Genomic DNA, 26,110 nt, shown 5'->3' with positions numbered 1-26,110 from the left:
ATATATGGGTGATAAAACAATTTATATATGCTGTGGATGATAAATCACCCACAAAAATATTTGAAGTCAAGAAGGGGGGAGTACTATATTCGAAGTTGTGCTACATATGACCGTACAAAAACTCTGTAACTCACGCCAAAAATATATAGTAGAAAAATTTATTTGTAATGGGGATAGCACTGTTTTATTATCCCTAGTCAATAACACAATGACAAGTGGAAAAATTATCTCACGTGTTATTGTGTCATTGGCCGTGGATAGCACTTTTTGCTATCCCTGTTGCATGAAAGTCTTTTTCAAATAGGTAAAATTTACATATCCTCTTTGATAAGGCAATTTTGCATACTTCAAAAGTAATAAGTAGGCAATATAAAATGGGTCCCACCTATATTTTATAATAAAATGGGTAAAATCTACATATCCTCTTTGATGAGTCCCACCTATATTTTATAATAAAATATCATCTCCTCTATCTCACTATATATTTTTTTTTTATAAAAAGAAAAAGTAAATATAAAAGGTAAAAGTAAACCATATAACAATAGCATTGTCTAGCACATTGGAGTGATCAACTTTTTTTATGAAATGGGTAGGCAACATATATGCCACATAGTTTTTAAACGGGTTGTTACCAGATAGGCCCTTGTAGGGTAGTTTGATACACATGACTGTCTTGACATGAATTATGCTTAGGGACTGTCTTAAGGAGGTGTTTTGGTGAGCAATATAATATGGATGTTATACTTTGGTGAGCATGGACTAGTTAATCCTCCCATTCCACATGAGTTTATTAGTCCTTTCTTAAGGAGGTGTCTTAAGGATGTAAACCTTGCTATTCGTCTTTAATAAAACTCTCTTCATTTGGAAAAAAAAAAAAAAAAAGAGGTGTTTTTGGTGGGCCCGATATTGGCAATCCCATTTAAGACTAGGATTAAATGAAAAAAAGAAGGACAATAATTAGATGATAAATAAATAATTTGTGTAAGACACATAGGAATGTTTGTGTACGTGTGCATTACTTTCCCAACAATATATATTTGTGTGTGCATTAATATATAGATACTAATGTTTATATATATTTGTGTGTGCATTATGTGCCAAACGTTTTGAAATTTAAAATAAATTAATGTGTGAGTAGTTAAATTTGCAATGAATTCCAAATTTAGGAGGGGAAAGAAATCAACACAATATATAAATTGAGGATCCCAACATTTAATCCTAGTCATCGGGTTTCGGAATATAAAAAAATACAATAAATTACATTTTAAGCTTAATTATATAACTTGCTGAGTTAGATCTTAGTCATTGTGTTTTACTTATAATAAATTAGGTTTTCTTCATAGAAAAAATAAGATAATGGGTTATAGGTAAGAAAAAATTAGTTTGAAGGGTTAGCTACATTTACTAAATACATTATTCCTGTTGGGCATTAAAATAATCATGCACTTAAGCCTCTGTATAATTGCATTCTTTTTCTTTAAATTTGTTAATAAACTTTTATTTACAGCATGTCTTTGGTCATTCTTTATTGATTTCCTTCAGACAAAAACAAGTACGAAACTTCATGGTTCGTCATTGTGTACGATTTCAACTTGTGTTGCTGTCATCTTCATTTACATATATATATATATAGACACACACACGCATACTCTCACAATCCACTATTACTACTACAGCTTATCCTCGATCTGCTTGTGTTAAACATGAAGCCGCATCAAACCAAACCAATTCCCATTTCTTATTTTCTCTTCTTTGTATTTCTCTTCTCATATTTCACATCCCTCGCAGCTCAAGAAGTTGGTAATTATAGCACAATGAATTAAAACAATGTTTTAGTTTGCCTTTTCTTTTCTTTAGTTTTTTCTTTTTTAGAGAAAAGAAAGTCATTAACATACTGTGGATATTGCAGAGGATGAAAGAGAATTCGATTATCTTCATGAAAGTGGAAAGGGGCCAAAACAGTGGGGAGAGATGAAGGAAGAATGGGCAGCGTGTAAGAATGGAAGCCTGCAATCTCCTATTGATTTATCAAGTCATCGAGTCAAATTAATCCCGCACTTGGGGAATCTCAACACCAGCTATAAACCTTATAATGCCACCCTCAAGAATAGAGGCCATGATATTTCGGTAATATATAATTAATTAGCTCCATCAACTAATGATTGGAACCGTTTAATTTTTTTTTATTCTCTTTCCGAAAATACGAAACTGTAGGATTGAAATTGTCAAAATTAATAAAATCATAAGGACAAAATCGAAAACTACTCAAACTAAAGGGACCAAATATGTAAATCGACAACTTATCTTTATTTATTTTTATTTTTATACAAGCGATATTGGGAGAATGAAGAATAGAACGGAGGGCCTTGAGTGCCTAATTTTAACAACTTATCTATTATATGTGTGTATGCGCAGGTTCAATGGGAGACGAATGCTGGATCAATTGAGATAAATGGGACTGAGTATTTTCTAAAACAATGTCACTGGCACTCACCTTCCGAGCATTCAATCAACAACAGGATCTATGACATGGAGCTCCACATGATTCATATAAGCCCTGATCTCAACGTCACAAACAAGATCGCTGTCATTGCAGTCCTCTACAAGATTGGTCGTGCCAATTCTTTCCTCTCCACGGTACTCGATCGAAATCAAATTCTCTCATACATAATTATGTTGTTAGGGAATCTGGACCATTGATCTAGTTGGTTTTTTTGCTCGAATGCATCTTAGATTCATAATTTGATAAAATAGAGTAGTATGATAAAAGAACATTATCCGTTAACTCGTGACGACCTCATCCTCCTCTTCATGTTTTGAAAATACTATATTCTCCTAACATGTTGCAAGTTGTGAATGAATTTCAGTTGACGAGGCATGTTAAATCCATGATTGATGAAAATCATGAGACAAGCATTGGGATGACTGATCCTAGAAAAATTAAAATCGGCGGGAAAAACTATTACAGATACATGGGCTCACTCACCGTTCCTCCCTGTACTGAAGGCGTTATTTGGACCATCACTAAAAAGGTAATTAATTAATTACAATTATAGCCTTTCCTTTTCATTTGGGTCATCTATATGTGACCCTTTTTGCAAAATTTTGGTGTCTCCTCAGATAAGAACAGTGTCAAGGGATCAAGTAAAGTTATTTCGAGAGGCTGTGCATGATGTAAGTATTAGTTCAACTCTGAATCTACTCTTTTATTCAACCCCCACACTAAAACAAAAATATATAAAAATATAAATTAAAAAAACAAAACAAAAAACAAAAGGTTCTTGACTACAATGGTCGTTGACCTTGTAGCCAAGTTTCATTTTGGTTCTCAAATTCAATTTACAATTTTTGGCGTCCTTCAATTGTGTCGTTACTGGCAATTTGATCTTTCCGTCGATATGACCATCAATTTCAGGAGTAGAACTATCAATTCATGTACAAATCACCCCAAAACCGGCTTACCCATTTTGATGGCCATATTGACGGAATTAGACGAAGTGATAAAATTGGTGACCAAAATGAAACTCATATACAAATTCCTGAGGGTGACAGCCATGGCCCCAAATTTGGGGGCCTCAAAATTTATATGTGCTTATATTAATGCTAATTTTTCTGATATGTATTTTGAATTGCATGATTTAACTATAATATAGATTTGCAATGTATCATTCTCTTTGCAGCAAGTTTCGGAAAGCAAAACTAGACTAATTAAAGCTCTGAAATATTTGCATAATTTTTTTTTCTTTCTTGTTAAACCTTGCTTGTAGCCAAAGGAGAAGGGTCTCATTTTAATTTATGCCCCAGGCCACCCAAAAGTCAAGACCGACCCTGCAAATTCATATTAAAACCCAGACGCAAAAATATTGAAATAATATATATTCTTTTGTTTGGAAATTGATTGCAGTATGCGGAGTTGAATGCAAGGCCGGTACAACCACTCAACCTTCGAGAGATCCACGTCTACGACCATAGCTCAAGGAGCACAAATAAATCCTGAGGATATCAACTAGTCACAGAGTTTTCTCACTACATGGATTTACTATTGCTTTTCCACTTGCTAAATGACGCACAATAGTATTCATATTGCTTTATTTATGCTTTTTTTAAAAATTAAATAATTAATTTATGTTTTTTTTCGCAAATAAAATTTGAAATGACCTACTACCTATTGGACATTGATGTAAACACAGCATCAAAAGTCCATAAAGGCACCTGCAATTAGTTGAACATTTGACCTTCAATTAATTTTAAAATAACACTAATCAATATTAAATTTGAATCTAGATTCAAATTAATAATTTTTTTAGTACAAGCAATTGTGAAGGGGGTTTTAAATACAAACATTGTTAGGTGCCAGGGGATTTCGAACCTCTACCCACAGGACTTGAGGTCGAAGAACTCAACCAACTGAACTATACCCACCCATTCATAATTAATGCGGAATCCAAAAAGAAAACTTCAACCGAATCAAAAAGGAATGCAACCACACTAGAGGATGCCCTACCCACTTACCCTTGTCGTTTAACTCGTTATATTGGAAAAGATCAAAATATCCGACGTGTCCTAAATAGTCGGGGAAACACATTAAAAAAAGAAGAAGAATAATACAGCTTGTGCGGGGTCCCGTTCCGAGTTTCAAATGCGTTTTGAAAATGACATTTTCTCGTCACGTTTTTGGACTTGCGTTTATTACAGCTTTCAATTTCAGACTGTGCTTACGATGCCCGTTTATTACCACTTTTATTACCAATAATTTTCTTTTATTTGTACAAAGAACAGGACGTTTACAAATAATTTTTTTACAGCAGACCAACATACAATTTATGCTTTTTTTCGCAAACATAATTGTATATTTTTTTAATTAAGATAATTAATTTATGCTTTTATTGTACTCACATTTATGCGAGTTGAACTTAAAATCTCTTTTACCAAAGATAATCGCCACTAAACCAAATGCTGTACAGAGAGTAACGTTTTTGCATGATGGTGTTCAACCTAACCAAGGTGTGACTGGCTATCAAATGAAAACTATTATGGTCTAGATGGTTACTTTGATTTTTTGTCATCAACCAACTTGTACAACAATGGGTATTGCTGGTACCACCTACACACTCCGAAGCTCTAGATCATAATGGATGTGCTTTTTCTGGAAGAAGAAGTGTATTTTTCTAGGGCAGTAGTTCAAGCACAGGCGGGTCCAGATAATGTTGATGATCGATCAGACCTTAAAGAATTCGTTACCTTGGAGTCACTAGGTAATCCGACCAGACATGATGAATTAACCGACCGGTTGGACACCACTCCAGAAACCGCGCAGGACAGCCTTGATGCCCGGTCATGTTTGGTCTCATCACCGGCAACCCAATCACCTGTGTTGAACTTTTTTGGCTCACCATGATGCGGGAGAAGGAAGAGGAACCAAAGGCTGCAAGAGGAGAAGCGGGAGGAGAAGAAGAAGTCGCAGAAAGGAGCAGCAGCGTGCAAGTGACCAATCGCTTTGTACCAAGACCTCAGATCGCGTCTTCAACTCAAGGCAATTGGTCGTCCAATCCCGACGACCGGTCACCACGTGAATAGTGTTGCGCACTAGTTTTGGCGTGTTTGACTTTGGTTTTCTTATTATTTTGGGGTTTTCTAGCCTAATTTAAAAGGGTTTTAGTTTCATATTCCTAATTAACTTGCAGCAAAAGTCCTATAAAATATAAATAGGACTTTTAGGGCTAGGTTAAAAATAAGAAGAGAAGAAAGAGACACAAGAGAATTCAAGAGGGAATTCAAGGGTGTTTTCAAGGGCATCAAGGGTTTGAGCAAGGGTGAGAGAAAAGAGAACTAGGGGTTCTTGTGAGAGCTAAGGGGGTTTAAGATTGTAACCAAAGTTGTTCTTACATACTAATGAATTTCTTGGGTGGATCACCAAGAGGACGTAGCCACGAGACTGAGCCTTTATAATTTTTTGTGTTTTTGTGTGTATTTACTTTTCAATTGGTATGAGTGCTTTATCTTTGCATGGTTTGTGTGTGTGTTGCCTCATATTCCATCAACGACAAGGTCCTTCGTCATACAACATAGTAGCTGAGCAACTACAAAAGAAAGGGAAAAGCTAGTCAGAATCAGAAGTCAATTCAGAAATCAAAACGCAAGAAACAAACCCAAGCTTGAAGCAAAAGAAAAAAAACAAAAGAGGCCATTCGGCTGAAGCTATTTGCATGCCACTAGCACAGCCAGAGCCAATGCCAGGACGATCAGGCCTTTCAGCCAGCAGCTCAGCTTAGCTCCATGCAACCAGAGGCGGCCCATGGGGTGTGCGAGCTGTGCGACTGCACAGGGCCCCCAAAATTTAAGGGCCCCAAATTTTTCCCAATCAACGCATTCAATTAATTAAAACATGAAAATAAAAATGAAATATTAAATATCACCCCACAACGCCACATGCAAGGCCCCAAAACCAAAACCAAAATTGAATTGAATATTAATTATCAACAACTTCCACGACCTAGAGAGTCTCTCTCTAACGCTGCAACTCTTCTTTTTATTTATTTATTATGTTTGAAACCTGTGTTTTCCTCTTCCTAACTCTTGCGCTGCAAAATCATTATAATATTCTTTTCTCTTTTAGTGAGTCTCTCTCACTCACCTCCATCAAAATAAATCCCTTTCTATTACCACCCTCTTCCATCAAATTTTGGATTGTAAAAACCCAAGCTTTAGCCCTTTCCCCAAAATCACAGTTCTTTTCTCCCTCCCTCATTGTACATGAGAATTCACCGAGCATTGAAATTGGAAAATCAATTTATCAGCTCTGTGATTTGGAAGAGTGACTAAAGAAATTTTTCTGGGAAGCTCTTTCCGAAGGTGTTCCTCCCGTGTCAGAAAATTTTGTTTCTATATGGATTTTTTTTTTCCTACTTGTATATGCAGGGCCTTGACATCCATATTTGCACAGGGCCTCCAAAATCAATGGACCAGCTCTGCATGCAACCAGCCCCTAGGCTGTCTCAACTCTGATGCAAAATTAAAAAAAGAAAAACAAAAGGCAACAGCAGTCTCAAATAGTCGTTATAATTAGCCCGCCCTCAGTGCAACCAACCTCATGGATTATCCAGCAATTGGTCACGGCTCCATCGCAAGCCAGCTGTTTGGCCACGGTTCAGCAAAACGGGCCAGCTGGCTGACGCCGTGAAGAACACAAAAAATAAAAAGGCTGAAGCTGTGGCTTACCTTGGTGATGTAGAACATATGGCGGAAGCAATCGAAGAGGAGCTGGAGAGAAGAGCGAGCAAGGGTAAATCGGGCAAACTGCAGATTTGGACTCTAAGCTCAGAATTAAGAATTAGGCCCATGACCTGTCTATTCGAAGAGAACGACGTCACGAGTAAAACTCATCACTTAGCAAAGATGCATGGGTTTTTATGGGCATCCGAGATCGTTTCGCAGCCCGAAATTCAATTTTAATGTTTTTATAGTTTTCAGAAATTTTGTTATTTTGTTATTTTAATTCCTTGTTTATTCCTAGGCTTTTTGGGGGTATTTAAACAAATTTTACCCATGACTAGGGTTATGTTTTGTTATTCCAATTTATCAATAAACCTTAAGGTTTCCTCAAATCTTCCTGGTGGATTCCAGAGTTACATGTTCTAGGCTAAAGTTTTAGCCATTCTATTGTCACGCTACATCACTCGGGGGGATCGACTCTTTCGGGTTCTCTCCTCAACACGCAGAGATCAGCGCCTCTAAAATTCTTCTTGTTGCCACAAGTTAAAGTAGTAGAAGAAAATATAGGAAGTGCAAAACAATGGGAGGAGTTTGCAATTTTTATAACCATTGGGGATGCTTGGCCAAGAAGAAATCCCAAAAGCCTTTCTTGACAAGAAGCCCAAATCCAGGAAGGAATCAAATTCAACTCTCAAAGGGAGCCGAGTTGCAATTGGGAATTCAAAAGCTTGACAAGTATTTCACATCTCCACCTCCTTATTCAAGAGAGAGAATAACATAAGGGAATTATTCTCCATGAATCATTCCGAACAAGACTCAAACAAGGAGGCTACATAAATTAAGATAGCATCACACCACACATGAGGTAATGCTAAACCTAATTTTGAAACCCTAGCACAAACACTCGACTCCGGCCCTCTCTCTCTCTCTCTCTCTCTCTCTCTCTCTCTCTTCCCCTATAGAGAAAACTCCATCCTTTCAGTATAATATGCATCTCCTTAAGATCATTTTACTGACTTAGGCATCGGAGGGCCCTTGGCCAACATCACACCAGTATTCTCCAATTGACCACCATTGTTCTATAGGGTTCTTGGAAGTAGACAATCAAAAATCACAAGAATCTTCTTTGAATATTCCAAAGGAGGAAATTTGCACAAACAAAGGTCGTTTCAAATGGATACCCAAACTTGTAATAGCCTATAAACTGATACACCAACTTAAGAAAACCTTGCATATAAGAAACTCCAGCTAAGAAACCGTACGGTCGAGCCACATCATTGCTTCCGTGTTAATATGTAAAAATGTAGTGAAAATGTATGCGAAGTAAGAAAGAATCTCTGAAAATTTCTATAGACTTGTAATCCCCTCTAATTTCATCCTATCACCCCAAAATCAATACTTTTAAAAATTATAATAATAATTTCTCAAAGATAAACTTCATTCGATAAACTTTAACAGTATAATCAAAGACATTAACAAGACATCGAAAGTACCAATCCTCTAAACCCTTAAATACACACTTGATCTCAAGACATACTTTGATTACGACCCAAAAAAAAAGATCTCAAGACATATTTTTAGTAATTTCTCACATATTTCTATTTTAACAAAATTCTTACAAGCTCCTTAAAAATTTAGGGGCGCCATCTTCCTTCTTAAAACTCTTACTTTGTTTCATAAGTCTCCTTTGTATTCTATTCTAGTTTTTGGATTGTATACTTTGGGAAACAAGGGAAAACATCAATTTGACGTTTTACAAAACATAGTAATATCCGAGGAAAACATCATTGAACAATGCTATACAACCCTTCTGTTGTTTTGCAAAACAACCACATCCAAGTATCTATATATATATATATATATATATATATATCGCATTCATAGTTAGAATTGAAGAAGAAAAAAAATACAAAACAAGAAAAGTCGAAAAGATTTTCCAAAGATTTTCTAGTGTCTTGTCAGCAAGTCAACAAGTCTACTAATGGAATGCATTACACATTAGTAAAACACGTACACATTGATTCCTAGCCATTAGTTAGCGATTTTCGAAATATATTTGACAGATACAATTTTCACAAGCGGGAGATAGAGGACCTTGTGACCAGACATGCATTTTTGGCCTTCATTTACAACCCTCAAATTAATTAACCCCCCACCAACTAACACAAGAGTTGTCTTGAGCCACCTTCTCTCCCATAGCCCCTCCCATTTTTTCTTCTTCTTTTTTTTTTAATTTTAAAGATACTGTACATGATGAACATCCATGAGCACCAAAATTAATCTCTCCCGAATTAATCTTCCTTAATCTCCTTGGATAATTAAAATCACGATGATGGACAGACGTTTTCTATATTTGCCACTTTCCCCATTGATAATACTTCATTGCATATCCTTGTGCACCAACCCAAATTAATCAAACAAATATATCATCACGCCGCTTCTTCGGGTTTGCTTCTGGGTTCCCTTTTCTCATCATTGCACAGAATTCATCGTAGTTGATTCGACCGTCCTGCAGCGAATTCCAAAAATATATCCACCAATTAACTTCATGTAACTAGCAGTATTCAATGAACAACGATTCTGATTAATATTAGTTGATTTGCAACTTACGTTATCAGCGTCAACTTCAGCAATGATTTCTTGTATGTCCCTTCCATCATGCATGCCATATTCTCGGAGGGCTTGCTCTAGCTCTTCGGTCGTGATATACCTGATGAGAAGGCATATTGGCATGGTTACATACATATAAGATCAATGTTGATGAAGATGAGAAACCTTTTTTCTTATATTATGTAACTGCAATTTAGAACATTAATTATAAATGAAACCCTACCCGCTGTTGTCTTTATCAAAGTGTTGGAAGGCAGTGTAGAGATGCTCTTCTCGATCCATCCGATTCAAGTGCATTGTTGCTGTGATGAACTCATCGTAGTCTATGGTTCCGTTGCCATCAGCATCCGCCTTTATTTTTAAAATTATTGAAATAAAAAGAAAAGGAAATTATATCAGAATGGAATACGAGTTAACTTTGTATATTATATATACTAATTTCATAGAGCGAGCACTTACTGCTTCCATTAATTGCTTAGCTTCAAATTCAGATAGCTTTGTCCCTTGCTTGGCAAGTCCTTGCTTTAGCTCTTCAAGTGTTATAGTCCCACTGTTATCTGTATCTATGCTCTTGAACATCTCTTTCAATCCCATGATTTCTTCCTCTGATAGGCATCCCGCAATGACCTATAAAATTTTTCCAAAATTAAGTAACTCTCTAAATTCACTTCTTCAGTTCATAGAAAACAACAAACACAGATGCATAGATGATCATTGGAATTTTCTATAGATGCATTATGCATGTAGTGTCAGTATTATGTATATGATATCCCTAAGATCGATCCAGATCAAAATGACGAATACATACCCGAAGTGCAACTTTCTTGAACTGGTTCATTGCTTTGAACTGTTTGAGCCTGCTGAGCACAGCGTTGTCGAGAGGAACATCAGGTGCTTCACCATCCTCCTTAATCCATGGGTGATCTGATGGAAATCATATATATTATATATGTACATTCAGGTTAGAAATCATACTTATAGTGAATCTATATAGAAGGCAGATTCAGGCAATAATCAACATGACGTCCTAAATTTAGAGTCTGGCAAGATAACATTTCGGTATATAGAAATTAATTATAGTTCATCGACTTACTGAGAACTTGGAAGGCTGTTAATCTCTGCTTGGGGTCTGAGTTCAACATCTTCCTCACAAGATCCTTTGCTTGATGTGATATTGAAGGCCAAGGGTCGCTTGAAAAGTCGAGTTGGCCACGTAAAATTGCATTGAATATCCCATGTTCCGATTCTGTCAAGTAGTTTCAGTATATCAATTAATTGATAGACTGATTAGAGGGGATTTAAAGAGAAATTAAGAAGAATTTTCTAGTCTTTTATATTTACCTGCCCAGAAAGGAGGAACACCACTGAGAAGAATATACAACATGACTCCAACACTCCATATATCGACTTCTGGCCCGTATCTTCTCTTCAACACTTCTGGTGCAATGTAATATGCGCTACCAACAATATCCTTGAATACTTCTCCTGCAATATCATCACAAACGTGTTTATTTAACCCATTGTTATATGTTTTTTATTTTTTATTTTGTTGTAGGGAAGGAAGAAGATAATAAATTGAGCATTTAAAAATTTCCCATAACCATTTGAATCTCGTTGAGGCTCAATATTAATTATATATTGGTTTATTGGTCATCAAATTTTTTTTTTTCCTTGTTCATATCTCCCACAGTTAAACAAAATTTAATTAGTGTTTAATCCCATTTAAAATCCTCCTCACAATTTTGTTTGGCTGACTGGAAGATAAAAGAAAAAACCAGAATTCCTACCATGAACATTCGAGAAACAAATTAGGTTAAAATATGATTGTACTTACCTTGTTTGTAAAAGACGGACAGACCAAAATCTGTAGCCTTAAGCGGAGAGTTTTCATCTTTATTGAGCAAAAGGAAATTCTCAGGCTTGAGATCTCTGTGAATAACCCCCATGGAATGACAGGTGTGCACGATCTGAACAATGGTCCTCAACAACGCCGCTGCAGCGCGTTCGGTGTAATGTCCCTTCGAGATGATACGATCGAAAAGCTCTCCTCCAGCGCACAACTCCATGACCAAATGAACCGACTGCTTGTCCTCATAAGCTCCCTTGAGCTCCACAATGTTGGGCTGCCCCGTCAAATGATGCATGATTTGTACCTCCCTCCTCACATCCTCAATATCCTCCTTGTTCACCAGCTTCCGCTTGGCGATTGTCTTGCACGCGAACTGCTCTCCCGTGGCCTTGAGCGTGCACAAGTGCGTGACACCAAACTGGCCCCGCCCGAGCTCCTTCCCTATGGAGTACATGGAGCGGACGTCCTCCATGGGACGGCCTAAGACGGGGCCAATGGGGCCAGGCTTGGCAGCCTTGCTGTGAGTTGGGGAAGCATTAGGTTTGGGATGAGCGGCCGGGTTTGAGGGGTTGTTGGGGGCGGCATGGGCAGCGCTAGGGTTATTGTCGGGGGCACTGTTGCTGTCTCCCTTATTGTCGTCATTTGGGGCATCCTCGGTGCTGCGTTGAGAGCAACAGTTGCCCATGGTGGAAGGCAGAGAGAGAGAGCGGGGGGTTAGGATCTTGGGTGTGGCCAAGAGAGGCAATGTTGGGTTAATTTTTGGGGCTGAAGAAAGGGTTGGGTGTGGAGAGAGACACAATTAGGAAAAGAAAGAGAAAGAGAGAGAAAGTTAGAAAGGTGGCAAAGGAAAGAAGGGTTACAGGTTGGACTGACGAGGGTAATGCAGAGGACTGATAATGAGGGATTGTAGGAGCTTGGTAGTTTGGGAAAGTTTGCAAACCTTGGGAAGGGCTTTGAAATAGTCTTTAGGCGCATCTCATACGTGGGAGGCTCTCATTTTTCTATCATTCCTATATTTTCCAGGGAACGAAAACGGTTCTCTTTGCATATACACACTTCTCTTCTTTATCTACATTAATTCATATATGTTGGCATATAATTGTTACAACAGTACGGACGATGACAGGTAATGGCACAAACTCAGAAGGATACTTAATTATATTGCTTCTAGAACCAAAGATTGTTGTTACACCCTATAGGCTATAGGTGGTGTGCATATAAGTTATAACTATAACAACACTAGGATAGAAACTTAACTGCAACGGTTGTAAACTCCTTTGTATATCTCTCTCGTGACGATAGAGGTAGACACAAAGAAGTATAAGTTGTCATATTTGATTAACCTTCTTTGATTTGTATATACATTAAGAAAATACACCGTCCTTGAAGGCATGTCTTGTAATTTTATATGATACAAAATTGCCTACTTTTGAAGTAAAAATATATCAAGTAATTTTGTCATACATATATGAAAATTATTATAACAAAAACACACTAAATTTCAGTCTATGATTGACTCAATTCATCTACTAAAATCACGCAAGATATTTTTTCATAAAATTAGAATATAAAAGGGAATTTACTAAATATATAAGAAATTTACTAAATATTTACTAGAGGGAATCTATTAAAAACAACATCAATGGATCCACCAAATCTTGTACCGTTATTCCCTTCTTTTTACAAACTACAAATTTATTCTACGCATAGAATTTCAAGTTACATAGTCGAGTAATTGAATTACAGAAGATGACATGGTACGTACGTATTTGCAAATGTGGAGTTGAGCTTGAAACGAAGATTTGTTGGAGTCCTGATAATCCAGGAAGGAGGCTTTATGCATGTTCTAGAGAGAAGTATGGGGGTGGTTGTGGTTGGAAGGATTGGAAAGACCCAAATGTGTGAGCGGTCTAAACACAGACCATTGCATCGAAGTAAAGATAAAAGGCCAGATAACAAGCTAAACAACACAGACAGTTGCATCAAAGTAAGATAAAAAGCCACTACTAGACGTTGGAACTTCACCGCAATATATTATATCTGATTTCAGCGTCATGTGCATGAGTTTTGCTCTTCAAAGTCATCTTTATTAATTCAGCCTTCTCTACAATAATGGAACCACTTCATGAATCTTCAAGTCAGTATCGAATCCAAATTAAGACCGTATGGTTCTGCTCCAAAACGAATATTTCAGACCGTATCACTCGGCCCCAATATGAACCCTAAATCAATTTGGGAAATAAGAGGGGAAAGGAGATTCCGTATCACTCAGCCTCAAAATACGAATTATGTGCCTCCTGTGGGAACATGAATTTTGGCAACCAATCACAAGGTGACACGTGGATAGAGGAATATTCCTTAGGTTAATTAGCCTATTATCCTTGATTTACGATATAGGAATATCTCTCTAAATCAAGGATTTGATTCCTAGCAAATCTCCCTGATATTATCATGTCATCTCATTTAAGGAAAAGATAATTCCTTCCATATGGGAATTATTTTATACAAAACCCTAACCAATGAGGAGACTCTGTATAAAGATGGCATCTCACAACATATGAGGTAATTATGAAAACCATAGAGAAACACACACACACACTCTTCCTCTCTCTCTCTCTCTCTCTCTCTCCCTTTCTCACTGCTCCGACCGCCTTACTATCTCTCTTCCCAAAGAGAAAGCTTCATCCCTTTCAGTTAAAGCTGCATCTTAAGACCATTCAACTGACTTAGGCATCGAAGGGCCTTTGGCCAACAACTCTCGGATGTGCTTCGTTGATCGAATCTATTTTGCAGGGATTGAGGAAGAAAAGGATCTATCTCGAATATTCTCCCCTGCGATTATTTGTACAAACAAATTGGTGCTTTCACTGAGAGATTCGAGATATACTCAAAGCGTTGCTCTCGAATCCAAACCTAAGGAAATTTGTTTCCTTCCATTCATCGATCTTTTGAAGCTTTCTGAAGAACCATGGTCGGAAGTATACGCACAAGGAGCAAGGCTGCCACGACAACCCAATCCATCATGGGTCTAAGCCACCAAGGTGGCGCAGCACAAAGCCACCCGTTGCATTGCCCAAAGGCCAAGATTGCAGCTCCATCTCACGGCCTCGTGGTCGTGAACACAGCTCCAGCACATGCCCTTGCACCTCCACACGACTCCATGGCCGGGGCCACCATTCCATCACATGACCTTGCAGTCGAAATTACAGTCCCACCACACAGCCGAAATCGTGGAGCAACTTCACGGCACTACTACCACAGCCAAGATCAAACATCCTTCCCACGGCCAAGGCAAGGCTGCCCACCCAGGCCACGTTGTAGCCGTGATTCTGCTACCTATGGAGAAGTCGTGGCTACTATTGGCGCCTCTGCCTTCCATGGCAATCTTGCAACCGATAACTATGGCTCCGTCTTGGAACAAATGTATACATTCCCTCCTTTGCCGCCACCCTAGATATCCGCGGCTCCCGGGCACACCCTAGCATGCAACTTGGCTTCACACAATTTTCTCCCATCGATCCAAGTAGGTGTGGAGCTGTGCTTCAAAGAGGAGGTGTAGGTGGCTGGATTCGTCGAAGGAAGAGGGGGGATGGGGTGGGAGAGCTAGGAGGAGAAGGGGGACGAAGAGAAAGAGAGTGACGAAGAGAGGAAGGTTTTTTTTTTTAAAAAAAGATTTTTTAATGTTATTTTATTATATTATATAATTTATTTTTTTTATTTTTTTTAAGGAATTAGTGAGTCCTACAGTGGATATGTCATCAGTTAACATTTGACCAACGGCCAACTTAACAGAAGGCTTAAATTGGTCAAATTTGAATTATATGTTCCATTGGAAATAGGTTCGTATGTTCTCAAGTCTCAATTGTTTAATGTTGTGTATCCTTCATTGTTTAATTAGATTAAATAATTGAAATAAGGATGATTATGGACTTATGTGAAGTACCATATATATATATATATATATATTAAATGTTTAATTTATAATATTAGAAGTAAGAGGTGACTTTAGCACATGCAAATATAGTAATTGACTTACAAGTGGCTATCATAAATATTAGAATATGAAAGATATTTTGTATATCGATATCTTTTTCTTACCGTCATTGGTTTGATGTAGTTATCCAAAACTTGGATAACAAGTTTGTTGCCAGCCAATAAGTGAACATTGGTTTGCCGCCTCTCTTGTTCTTTAAATAGGAAACCTTCTGCATTAAGAACTTGCATAGAAATAAATGTGAAGAGAGAAAGAAACAAAGAGAAAATTAAATAGAAAGAAGGAAAGATAGTAAGAGAGGTAGAGAGAAGAAGAAGTATTGGAAGAAAATAGAAGACTGGGTTTGTGAATGTGGTGGAAAATTGGGAAATACCTAACAGTTTTAGCAAAAGCTTTGGTGTCAAGATAGGGGTTTCTTGGGGGCCTTTTACAGAGATTGATTTAATTAAATTCCGTGAGCATTATATTATGCATGGTATTGTTTGATTGACGTTCCTTGTATTGGGTATTTACGTACTCTTAACTATTTGAACAATGTTGGCATAATTATATATGCATTGGTGATGTTTTAAATGGCTACATTGTTGTGAAGGGCATAATTATATCATGTCATGAAATTTGACTAGAATTCTGGGGTGGAGAAAATAATGGTGGAAAAGAGGATAATGGAAATAGTCTTTTATATAGTTGAGTCTAACTCTTGGCAAGTACCAGGTCTCAGGGACCACACAGTGCACATGGTTTTTATTGGGTGATTCGGAACTGGTGACAGGGAGTTAGACAAGATGACTAACAAAAGGGGAATTATGGGATGATTGAGATGGGTGTTAGTTCATATAAATGGCCATTCGGGACCAAGTGGTATAAGCATGGTATGGGACGTGCAGGTCTGCTTGCCCAGTTATATGAATTAATGGGAATAGATAAAGAGCATTCATTCATTGTTATTAATAATGTGATACTTGGCTGTGTGATTATATGTCACTTAATTTAATTATATCAATTTACCGTGAAAAGGTTTATGTCCTTACTGAGATGTGGTTTCGCTCACCCCCTAATAGATTTTGCAGGTACAGAACCTGAAAACTAGAGCTTGTGATGATTTTGGCATATCTATAGAGTGCATTGTGCACATAGCTTGTAGATGAATAATGAGCTACTCTTTTAGTGAACTCTAGAGTAGTTCTAACTTATAAAATAATATAAAATTGTTAAGATTTCAGTTGTGGTCGTTTTCGCTGAATATTCTATGTGAAATATTTATTTTATTTATTTAAATGTTTCTTCACATTTTAGTTATAGTTTTTATTTAATTTTATAATTAAGGTGTGAATCACGTCTTAACCCAAAGTTACGTAAATCCGTGGGTTGGGGCGCGACAACTTAAGACCCCAAAACCAAATTGAGCTATGTGATTGGCCGTATGGGTTTGATTTTATGGATGGGTTATAACTAATTTTATTTTGAGGTTGTAAATTAAATAGAAGCTTGCATGCTTCTCCTCTCTCATTCTCCAATGTAATTTCTATCTCCCTTAAATTATAAATCCCTCAAGGCCCATTGGGCTTTGAGTCTTCTATTCCAAAATTAGTAATGTAATTAGGAAGATGGAGGCCCGAGAAGAAGACGAAGGAGAAAATAGATTAGTTAAGGATTCTAAGTATAGTCTTGGGTCCAATGCCCACTAAACATGAATGTTTTTAAAGTAGTTAAAACGGCAAAGGATCCACGAGTGTAGTGGCTTGGAGTATTTACTCCCTCAAGCAAGGTCCTAGGTTTGAGTCCTAGCATTTATGTAGTGTGTGTGAGTTTAGTATGCTATCGCCCCTCTCAATAGGAAAAGTCCTTAAATATAAAAAAAAATGTAGTTAAAACGCGTAATAAAATCAATCACCCGTTGAAGACCTAGATTCTAAAAGAAACATGCATTTTATGTCTAGGAAATGAATTTAGCCACAACTTATAACACAAAAACATTTACAATGGCGGATTAATTTTGCTTATTCTAGTTGAGATAAGCCTTTTTCATTTTAACCCAAGTATCTTATGATCTAGTCTCTTTGTACACAAAAGAAAAAGAGATGAGAGCTTAAGCATTTACCCTTGTAGTCTTTTCCTTGGAGAACCAAAAATGATCACCTTCTTGGGAGTGTTTTTATTTCTTTTGTTTGAATGGTAGTTTAAGTTGTGTTCTTAGCTTTAGATGTTCTTAGTCACCTTTGTTTCCTTTCCCAATTACATACTTTTTCTTTTTGTTTGCGTGAGGGTTCATATGTACCATTGAAACAATTGTTTGGGTTGTTGAGGAGCTTTTATCATATTATTAACCTAAACTATATCTTTTTCTCCTCATTTTTGTTCTTGGATGTTTGTCAATCATTAGCTATCAATGCATTAATATGCACCAGAATAAGGTTTCCATTGCTCAAGCGAACAAAGAAAAAGTAAATTTAATTTCCTCAAACAATTTATTTCCAAGAACAAAAATATGAAACCATTCGGATGAAGAAGACAGTGGGAGGAGCAGAGAGGATGAAGTAAATTTCATTTCCTCAAACAATTTGAATCAGCATCTGCATTGTCTTTTAGGACGGTAAAGGGGATAAAAGATAATATGAAACCACTTGCTGTATAAAGAAAAAAATAATTCTGTTTTGTAAAATTGTCTCATAGATCTCAATAAGTAGGAATTGTTGGATCAACCCTTTGAGCATAGTCATGAATTCCACCAGAAATATTGAATACTCTCTTAAACCCCTGCACCATCAAAGATCCTTTTTAGTCAATAAAGAAAATTTTACAAAACAGAACATCAAAATCAGTATATGGCCGCAAACAGGAACTTTCAGACTCTAGACTCTTATTCAATAATGGTGGAATGCAATATGTATATGAGGTAGCACGTTTATTTATACAGTTTTTTTTCACCAATGGTCCTTGAACTTTCCAAAAGTGCTCATTTGAGTCCTTGAACTTTCAAATCAATAAATGTGGTTCCTAATCTTTTGATCACATATTAGTTTGGTCCCTCTCATTGCATTCAGTCAAAATCTTCATTAAAATCAGTCAACTAACAAACTTTAAGGGGTATTTTTGTTAAAATACAACAAATCTACCCATGATAAAGTCAAGCTCACGTACTCCGCTCAACAAGGCTATATGCTCTCCTTAATCCCTGATGGACGCTAAATGTGAAACCCTAATTGGAGAGTATATGGCATTGTTGAGCAAAAACGTGAGTTTTAGGACTAAAATGAGCTATATTTTGATGACAATATCCCTTTAAAGTTTGTCGCGCAGTGGCAAGTGACCAAGTTTAACAAAAGCTTTGTCGGAATGCAACAGCACGAACCAAATTGATGTGTACACCAAAAGATGAAGACAACATAAATGATTTGAGAGTTTGAGGACTATAATAGACTTTTAAAACGTTCAGGGGCCACTTGTAATAAAAACCCTTTTTTATGAAAATAAAAGGATATAAAATGTGCATGGGTGGATGGAAATTGAAACGATATAAAATGGAACAAGAAAAGTTTTTCGTTGTCTAAGAAAAGAGAAATTATGATCAGCTAGGAATGGGAACAAGGAGGCTACACGTTTGAACAAGTAAACAACCACCCTAAACCCTGCACTAATATAATGCTCAAGTCAAGGCTCCATCCTACTTGTTGCCCAGAGCCTTTGCTTGAGCACAGTACAAGTGCTTAAGGCTCCTTCGGGCCATGGCAGCGAACAACTTTATTTATATGAGTGTAGATGTTTGACAGGAACAAATTACTATGTACAAGGCCTCATATATAGTGCGTCTTTTGATAAGAAGATTCAGAAGTTTCAGTAGGGTGGAAGTGAAATTAATTACATTCGACTTCTTAGGCATTTTGATGCTGTTTACAAGAGCTTCTGCTTAATGGTTGCTAAAGTAAAAGTTAGACTAAGTTAAACACCAAAAACTTTTCTTTCAACTTTGCTTCAAATGTTTTCCTAAAGACTTTCCAATACATGGCAAGGACAGAGGAAATTCAAATTAGAAACAATAAAGTTGCTCAATGAGGAGCAGAGCAAACATGTGTCAGTCACTGGCTAAAGGCCTTTAAATATATACTTCAACAAATGAACAGTGAGGCAGCTACTAAAAATGTGAAAAATAAAGGAAATGCAAAATATCAGCACTGAGGTAGTAAGGAAATGCAAAATATCAGCACTGAGGTAGTATCTGGATCCCGCAAAGAAATGAAGTCATCTGACTTAGTAGAGGAAACTCCAGTTAGGGTAAATAACATAGGAGAAAGAGCTTTACCTGTGTCTGCAACCACTTGGCAACTTGTAATGATCGGACGCCATGGTGACACTGCATTTTGGAAACATGAAACGTCAGTATAAAGTAATCGAAAAGCGAGGATTTAACATAAAACGTCGAGTGAAAGGACAATAAGCGGCACATGAATGAATACATGTTTAAACTCTTGGATTTGAAAACTAAGAAACAACCCTTTTCCCTAAACCCTAATATATCTCAAACCTCCAACTGGTTAAAAACCTGCCCCTATATGTACATCTTCTTACACACACACGCGTGCATACAAATATGGAGAAAAGTGCAAAAGAAATCATAAATTCTAATAAGTTATGGACTGTTTATGAAGTCTGATTTTAATCATATACAATAGCAAATATTTTTTAAAGAAATTTTGTGACTGATATTATTGAATAATAACCAACTAGTTGTTAGTTTAGTGGTGTCTCTGTTCGCAATGATGGAAGAGGCCCTAATTTCGAATTCCGCCTCCCTCTTTAATTAAAAAAAGAAAAGATTTATTGAAGTATAGAAGTTTATTGGCTACTGAGTCTATAATTTTATAAGTTTTGGTGTGCCTACCATGTGAATATATTTACTGGAAGAAAAAAAAAAAAGAGATGGCTGTAGAAGAATTTCAAACACAGATTTCTCTTTCCTAATCAGAAGACAATTATACACCAATTAGCGAAAAACAAATGTAGAAGCTAGAAATGTGAATGTCATTTAAACTTAATGTCTCCCTGGCCCTGCCTTAAAACTTCACATCACACTGTTCTTTGAAAATACAACTCAGCATTGGTCAAATCTTAAGCAAAGACGTTATCTCCAGGTTGTAATAGTTATATAAATAAAAGCAGGCAACGCACATGCATACAAACAAACACAATCATGTATAAATGTTTTGAATGTCAATGATAATGCAATATTTAGAAAAAAGACGACAAACACACAAATGTAAATGTGTGAGTGAGTGAATCATTGTGCAATGCTAAAAACAGATTGATACAAAATAAGAAGTTTTCCCTTGCTTTTGTCAAAATAAATCTACAATCAAAGAGAGAGTAGGAAGTTTCATAGGCAGATTTGTAATAGGCAACACAACAACAAAGGGTAGAACTTAAAATATGCAGAACATATTTAATTGAGGGGCTCATAACCTATCGGCATTATCCTTGCCAACAACAAACGCAGACTGCCAGGAGGATTTAACATTTTGGTACTAGAACAGAGTGGATGATTACTTACAGTATCCAAAATGACAGTTCCCATTACTAATCTACATAAGTGTCCCACCATAATTGTCTTCTAATTAATTACTCAAAGGTAGCAATTTATAATATTTTTCTATGGACAGTCTAGCACCTAATAAATGCAGGAAATAGAAACACTGCTTTCACATTCAGGCAGATTACTGCTTAGACATGCAAAGATTGGGGGCAAATATATAGAGAGTTTCCAAAATGGATTTGACTAGAACTTAATCATCTTTCTTCTTTTTCTCTTCTTTTTTGCTTCTTTCTTGTTTGGGATGTGGAGGGTGTAAGAGGAAAAACAAGCAAATGAGGAATGGATAGCCAATTTCACCAAACCCGAGGGTTAAGGTTCAGCATGTGGTCAAGGGTGATGAGATATTATAGAGGTTACAACTTACAGCTAACCTTTTCATTAACGCAAAAGTGGAGACTGGACCAGGAGATGTAGATTGGTTGTCATATATCTTAATGTATCACTGTCTTGCCATCATGTAAGAAGATAACTCATCTACGAACAAGATTACACATTATCCCCACAATGATGGCCCGCTCATGAAAAGATAGGCATGAAACATAATTATGAAATTTTTCATGTTCATTTTTTAAAACTATTTGGTTATATTAATTTCATTTCAAAAATATATATATTCTCTTATTTAATAAACAGAGGGGATGGTTAGCACAAAAAGGTTTATACCTACCATAACATAAGTATCCTTTTGAGGATTAAACTTCGTAGTTATTTCAGGTCCCCAGCTTCCAAATTTTCGAAGGGGAAGAACCTGGAAACCCAGCAAAGAAGCTTGCGCCCTGTGAAACAAAGGTGATGCATGTCTTCAAAAACACAGAGAATCCTAGTAATTAGCTCAAGAAAAGAGAAAAATGCATGCTAAAGCCAAAAGCTCCTGCAGAATTAGTTTAAAATGTTACGATGAGTTTCTCCATGTGTTAGACAACTTTTTTCTATATTAATTCTTGACTAAAAACTTTCTTTGCATTTTTTAACACTACGTATACTTAGCTTGGGAAAATAAAGAGCATGGCTTGGATCCTTAATTGAGGAGGAGCTCCTCCTCACAACAAATGAGATAATGACACTTGAAAAATTCCAAAAAAAAAAAAGTTCAAGAAATTCAAAAGAAAATCAAGTTCAAGGAATTTGACAAGTGTCAAAACTCTATTTGTTGTGAAGAGGAGTTCCTCCTCAGTTTTAAGGAGTCAAGCTTTTATATAAATATACTTTTTTTATAACTACTAAATATTAGTAAGAAAAGGGGAGTTCTACTGCAGGAAGAACATAGAAGATACACCAAAAAAGGAAGAGCTGTAATCTAAATGTAACTTGATCTAATAAATTATCAACATAGGATATAAAAAGAATTAAGACACCCACAACTCATATGGACAACAAATAGAAAAGAAACTGAGTTTAGAAGGTGAAGCTTCAACATCGTAAAAAGTCCTAGCATTTATCTCCCATTCTCCCACCATAAACACCGCATAGCACACAAAGGGGTCGGATTCCAAACATCACTGTAAGAATGTCTTCTAAAACGATGATTCCAAAAATAAAGCACATTACCCAAAGACTGGACCACAGCCTTATCCGGTCAAGAGAAAAATGAAGCACCCCATATTTTCAGCAAAGTAGTAGTGTAAAGAAGTAAAGAAGATTATGAAATGTATCGCCACTAGCTTTGCACATTAATCCATATATGATGTTTCCTCAAATTGGGTAAAATTTCATAAATACTGCAAATTAACTGCAGTTTTTCCCATAACAATGTTTTCTTGTTATAACTTATTTCATTCTTGATTTCTTTTAAGTATTCTCAATATCCCTCCAGTTCAAAGCTCTTTTTATGATACAACACATCATATACCAAAATTTTCTGGTTAATTGCTTACTTTCAAATTTGAACTTCTCAATATAATATGATCATATATATAGATAAACCCACTACTAAAAGTTCATTCCAAGAATTTGAAATCAGAACATCCATGAAAAGAAAAATGTGTAGACAAGCAGAATTAAAATATTAGAACATACACTTCTTCGGGTTCTCGAACATCAATCAACTGGGCCTCATCTAGGAAACTGGGATCTTGCATTTTCACATGAAGCTCCTCAGGTTGAATGTCTTGGAGTACTGATTCTTCCCTAACAGAATATGGTGCGCGTCAATAAACAGATTAGTATATTCAAGTGTTAGTCCGCACCTCGACTGCATTTCCATGTAAGAGATTCAGTACAAGACAAGTTTTTAAGCCATACCTCTCTGACAGTACTTGCAGTAAATGCCACCCAAATTTTGTTTTGCACCTTACAACTTTATTCAAAGATGCATTAAATGCAGCCTCCTCGAACTCAGGTACCTGGGACAATTTGCCATCACACTTCTGTCAAATCATATTTGCCCATAAACAAAACATACAGATCAATACTTATTAAGTGTATTTTTCCTATCAACCTTTTCACTGCCATTCATTTCAGTTTCACATAGTAATACTTCATCATCATACACGTATGATTCAAAATTCATTACTTTATGTTAAACAACAAAAGTAAAGGCAGCAAACTATCCATTAAGCAACATAGAAAACATTCCAGTGCCTTAGTGATTCACAAAATAAATTATTGTTTCCTTACTACTAAACTTCTTTGGCTTTTGTAATTATAGTTTTCCGGTACTACAGAGTCTAGACCTTCCTTACAAAACCAGATCATGTGTGATGGAATATTAGAGAACCAACCCTCAAAATATCATGGGATGGGATAGTGCTACCTCCACTATGAAACCCACAGCCCAATTGGGCCCCCAGTGGACAGGGCTACTCTCTTTTCATAAAAAAGAGGTTACACAAGAACTAGTCCCAAGAAAATAAAGTTTCCTGTAAGTTATGCAACAGATAATTTGGGAGAAGACATAGCATACTTCCAAGATGGAATAATTAACGTCATCAGATGGCAATTGCTACTTAGTTCTATGATGCTCTCACTACAACAAAGCTCAGAGAACAACAATTAGACAACAAAGTAATTTCCAGTGCCCCTATTATTTTAGAAAGCTTGAAGGACAAATAGCTATCTCATCAGCGTACCATTTGCCCCTTTCTCACCCAGCCAAGCATTCCCCCCTCTTGTTTGGATGGACATATCGAGTATTCCGCAGCAAGATCACTGAGGTCTTCACCTGAATGAGACAATGGCAAACAAGCACAGCATCGAAAAGCCAAATTGTATAAGAGAATGTCCAACTTTAAATTTAGTGCTTTCACCATTATGATTGATTGTTTTGATAGGAAACAAAAATGTTATGCATAAAAAGTACAAATAAGAAAGATAAGGACAAGCAGTCCACCATTATGATTTAAGGAAACCACAAAATTTAGTAAAACTTAAAGTTTCAAAGTTTCTGAAAAGTTATCACATAATTCTAAATAGAAAATTTGAGTTTTGACCTTTTTAACCATCAAAACTTAAGGAAACTAACCTCCTGAAACTCTCTGCTGGAGATCTACAAGAAGCTTAAGGTTGTCTTCTTTAACAAGCAAGTGCTGCACCAATATTTCCCTTCCATCTCGAGAGCTACTTTCAGCACTAAACGAAGCTGAAAGGAATAGAATTTAAAACACTTGAACAAGGAATTGTAATATATACAACAGGAAGCAACTTAGAAGTTAGAAGTAGAAATGAACAAATAAAAAAATGCCAATGTCGTGCACTGGTTAAAAAACCAACCATCAAATATTTTATTAACAGTCATTGAAATGAAGACGGAGCAATATTGTGCACTCAAAAGAAGAGGAATCACGCAAGAGCAAAACAATTGAGAGACGTGCTGTATTCTTAAAAAATAAAGACTCCAATCTTTCAATCAACTCCACCCTATTTTCATTACATTGGTAGTGCTAAGAAGATTCAAATTTTAAGTACTTTTAACTACAACCCAACCACAAGTACTCTCAACAAGAGGATTTGTTGAGCCTCACAAGCCAGCTCATTTGTGACAAAAGCATTTTGTTCATTCATATCCTGCTGGATTATAGTGAGGTGCGCTTGTTTTTAATTCAGTCTTAGAATTCAGTACTTTAATTCCCAAGTTTTCCAAGCAACGGATAACATGAGTGCAAGAAATTTCATTCCTTTTTCCTACTTCTCCACTTTTCTCAAGAACCCAACAACAGAAAACAAAAAACAAAAATTAAACCCAACTAATACTTAGAAATCAGGAAGTAAAAAAATTATGGGTTTGGATATTACGAGGCACCTGTACCCTTGGGACATGGATTGCCAACCATACGCTGCAGAACCCACTTCACGCTCAAAGAAGGGGAATGTAGGGAACTGGGTCTGAAGATTAGGGAGAGAGAAGTCTGAGAATGTGCAAAAGTAGAGACTTTGTGAACGTTGGAAGGAGAAAGGAGGTTGAGAGTGGGGCTCAGAGATAGTCTAAGAGCACTGAGAGCTGGAGGCGCTATTGGTGTCAGATGAGAAACTCTTAACATTTTGCTTCCTTCGGTTTTCAATTTGATTAAGAGAGAAACAGAGAGAATTGTGTCAAGACTTTCAGTATATTGTGAACCCTCTTGTGAACTGTGGGTTCTTCTACAGGTATGTGTATCGGCATAAAATAATGGGGCATTCACTGATATACCCAATACAATGGCCCAAATTATATAAATACCCTATATGAAATGGACTTTAGAAACACACCGAAAGTTCATTTACAACATAACAAAGAGGCTTTAACTTCTTATAAATTACAAAATTGTCATCGATTTCTTAAAATAAGCCAAACCCCAAAACCTTATAAAAAAAACTCAAAACACAAAGTAGTTTAATAATCAAAAATAAATTCAATAAGATCAGCTGTCATTTTTTGGGTTTT

The 26,110-nt window shown here is 36.5% G+C and overlaps 3 protein-coding genes across 6 annotated transcripts; 1 reads left to right on the top strand and 2 right to left on the bottom strand.

The window, feature by feature from the left end:
• The first annotated feature begins 1,677 nt into the window (after positions 1 to 1,677).
• On the top strand, positions 1,678 to 4,420 carry LOC110750650 (alpha carbonic anhydrase 7-like). Its single transcript, XM_021951015.2, has 6 exons — positions 1,678 to 1,800; positions 1,910 to 2,127; positions 2,416 to 2,637; positions 2,868 to 3,032; positions 3,121 to 3,174; positions 3,905 to 4,420. Exons 1-6 carry the CDS (start codon positions 1,704 to 1,706, stop codon positions 3,995 to 3,997), a joined length of 849 nt encoding a protein of 282 aa, XP_021806707.1. The 5' UTR covers positions 1,678 to 1,703; the 3' UTR covers positions 3,998 to 4,420.
• Positions 4,421 to 9,080: 4,660 nt separating this feature from the next.
• Positions 9,081 to 12,490, bottom strand: CPK34 (calcium-dependent protein kinase 34). Its single transcript, XM_021950794.2, has 8 exons — positions 11,657 to 12,490; positions 11,164 to 11,307; positions 10,916 to 11,068; positions 10,631 to 10,746; positions 10,282 to 10,449; positions 10,046 to 10,173; positions 9,823 to 9,922; positions 9,081 to 9,721 (listed from the first exon to the last, which is right to left on the bottom strand). The coding sequence occupies exons 1-8, from the start codon at positions 12,354 to 12,356 to the stop codon at positions 9,626 to 9,628; spliced, it is 1,605 nt and encodes a 534-aa protein (XP_021806486.1). The 5' UTR covers positions 12,357 to 12,490; the 3' UTR covers positions 9,081 to 9,625.
• A 5,611-nt stretch (positions 12,491 to 18,101) lies between these two features.
• Positions 18,102 to 25,829, bottom strand: LOC110750702 (rhodanese-like domain-containing protein / PPIC-type PPIASE domain-containing protein). 4 transcript variants are annotated; one of them, XM_021951077.2, is made up of 8 exons: positions 25,496 to 25,829; positions 24,713 to 24,829; positions 24,321 to 24,412; positions 23,494 to 23,594; positions 23,269 to 23,379; positions 21,920 to 22,028; positions 19,966 to 20,016; positions 18,102 to 18,422 (listed from the first exon to the last, which is right to left on the bottom strand). In XM_021951077.2, the coding sequence occupies exons 1-8, from the start codon at positions 25,725 to 25,727 to the stop codon at positions 18,342 to 18,344; spliced, it is 894 nt and encodes a 297-aa protein (XP_021806769.1). In that variant the 5' UTR covers positions 25,728 to 25,829; the 3' UTR covers positions 18,102 to 18,341. The 4 variants fall into 4 exon arrangements, with proteins under 4 accessions (XP_021806769.1, XP_021806761.1, XP_021806777.1 ...); XM_021951069.2 differs by having other exon boundaries at positions 25,490 to 25,828; XM_021951085.2 differs by having other exon boundaries at positions 18,186 to 18,422; positions 21,916 to 22,028; positions 25,490 to 25,829.
• Between the last annotated feature and the right edge of the window lie 281 nt (positions 25,830 to 26,110).

Source organism: Prunus avium, chromosome 4 (genome assembly GCF_965620075.1).
Source record: "Prunus avium chromosome 4, drPruAviu1.hap1.1, whole genome shotgun sequence".
Classification (NCBI taxonomy): Eukaryota; Viridiplantae; Streptophyta; class Magnoliopsida; order Rosales; family Rosaceae; genus Prunus; species Prunus avium.
This window is presented reverse-complemented; position numbering and strand designations above follow the sequence as displayed.

Bases quoted from the DNA above. Each gene is read 5' to 3' on its own strand.
- LOC110750650 (XM_021951015.2), top strand. From the start codon at position 1,704: ATGAAGCCGCATCAAACCAAACCAATTCCCATTTCTTATTTTCTCTTC. The intron at 2,638-2,867 runs GTACTCGATCGA...AATGAATTTCAG, and splicing joins CCAATTCTTTCCTCTCCACG to TTGACGAGGCATGTTAAATC. The intron at 3,175-3,904 runs GTAAGTATTAGT...AATTGATTGCAG, and splicing joins TTCGAGAGGCTGTGCATGAT to TATGCGGAGTTGAATGCAAG.
- CPK34 (XM_021950794.2), bottom strand. From the start codon at position 12,356: ATGGGCAACTGTTGCTCTCAACGCAGCACCGAGGATGCCCCAAATGAC. The intron at 10,747-10,915 runs GTAAGTCGATGA...GATTTCCATCAG, and splicing joins AACAGCCTTCCAAGTTCTCA to ATCACCCATGGATTAAGGAG. The intron at 9,722-9,822 runs GTAAGTTGCAAA...AATTCGCTGCAG, and splicing joins CTGAAGTTGACGCTGATAAC to GACGGTCGAATCAACTACGA.
- LOC110750702 (XM_021951069.2), bottom strand. From the start codon at position 25,727: ATGTTAAGAGTTTCTCATCTGACACCAATAGCGCCTCCAGCTCTCAGT. The intron at 24,830-25,489 runs GTGCCTCGTAAT...TATTCCTTTCAG, and splicing joins TCCATGTCCCAAGGGTACAG to CTTCGTTTAGTGCTGAAAGT. The intron at 20,017-21,919 runs GTAGGTATAAAC...TCCAAAATGCAG, and splicing joins AAAAGGATACTTATGTTATG to TGTCACCATGGCGTCCGATC.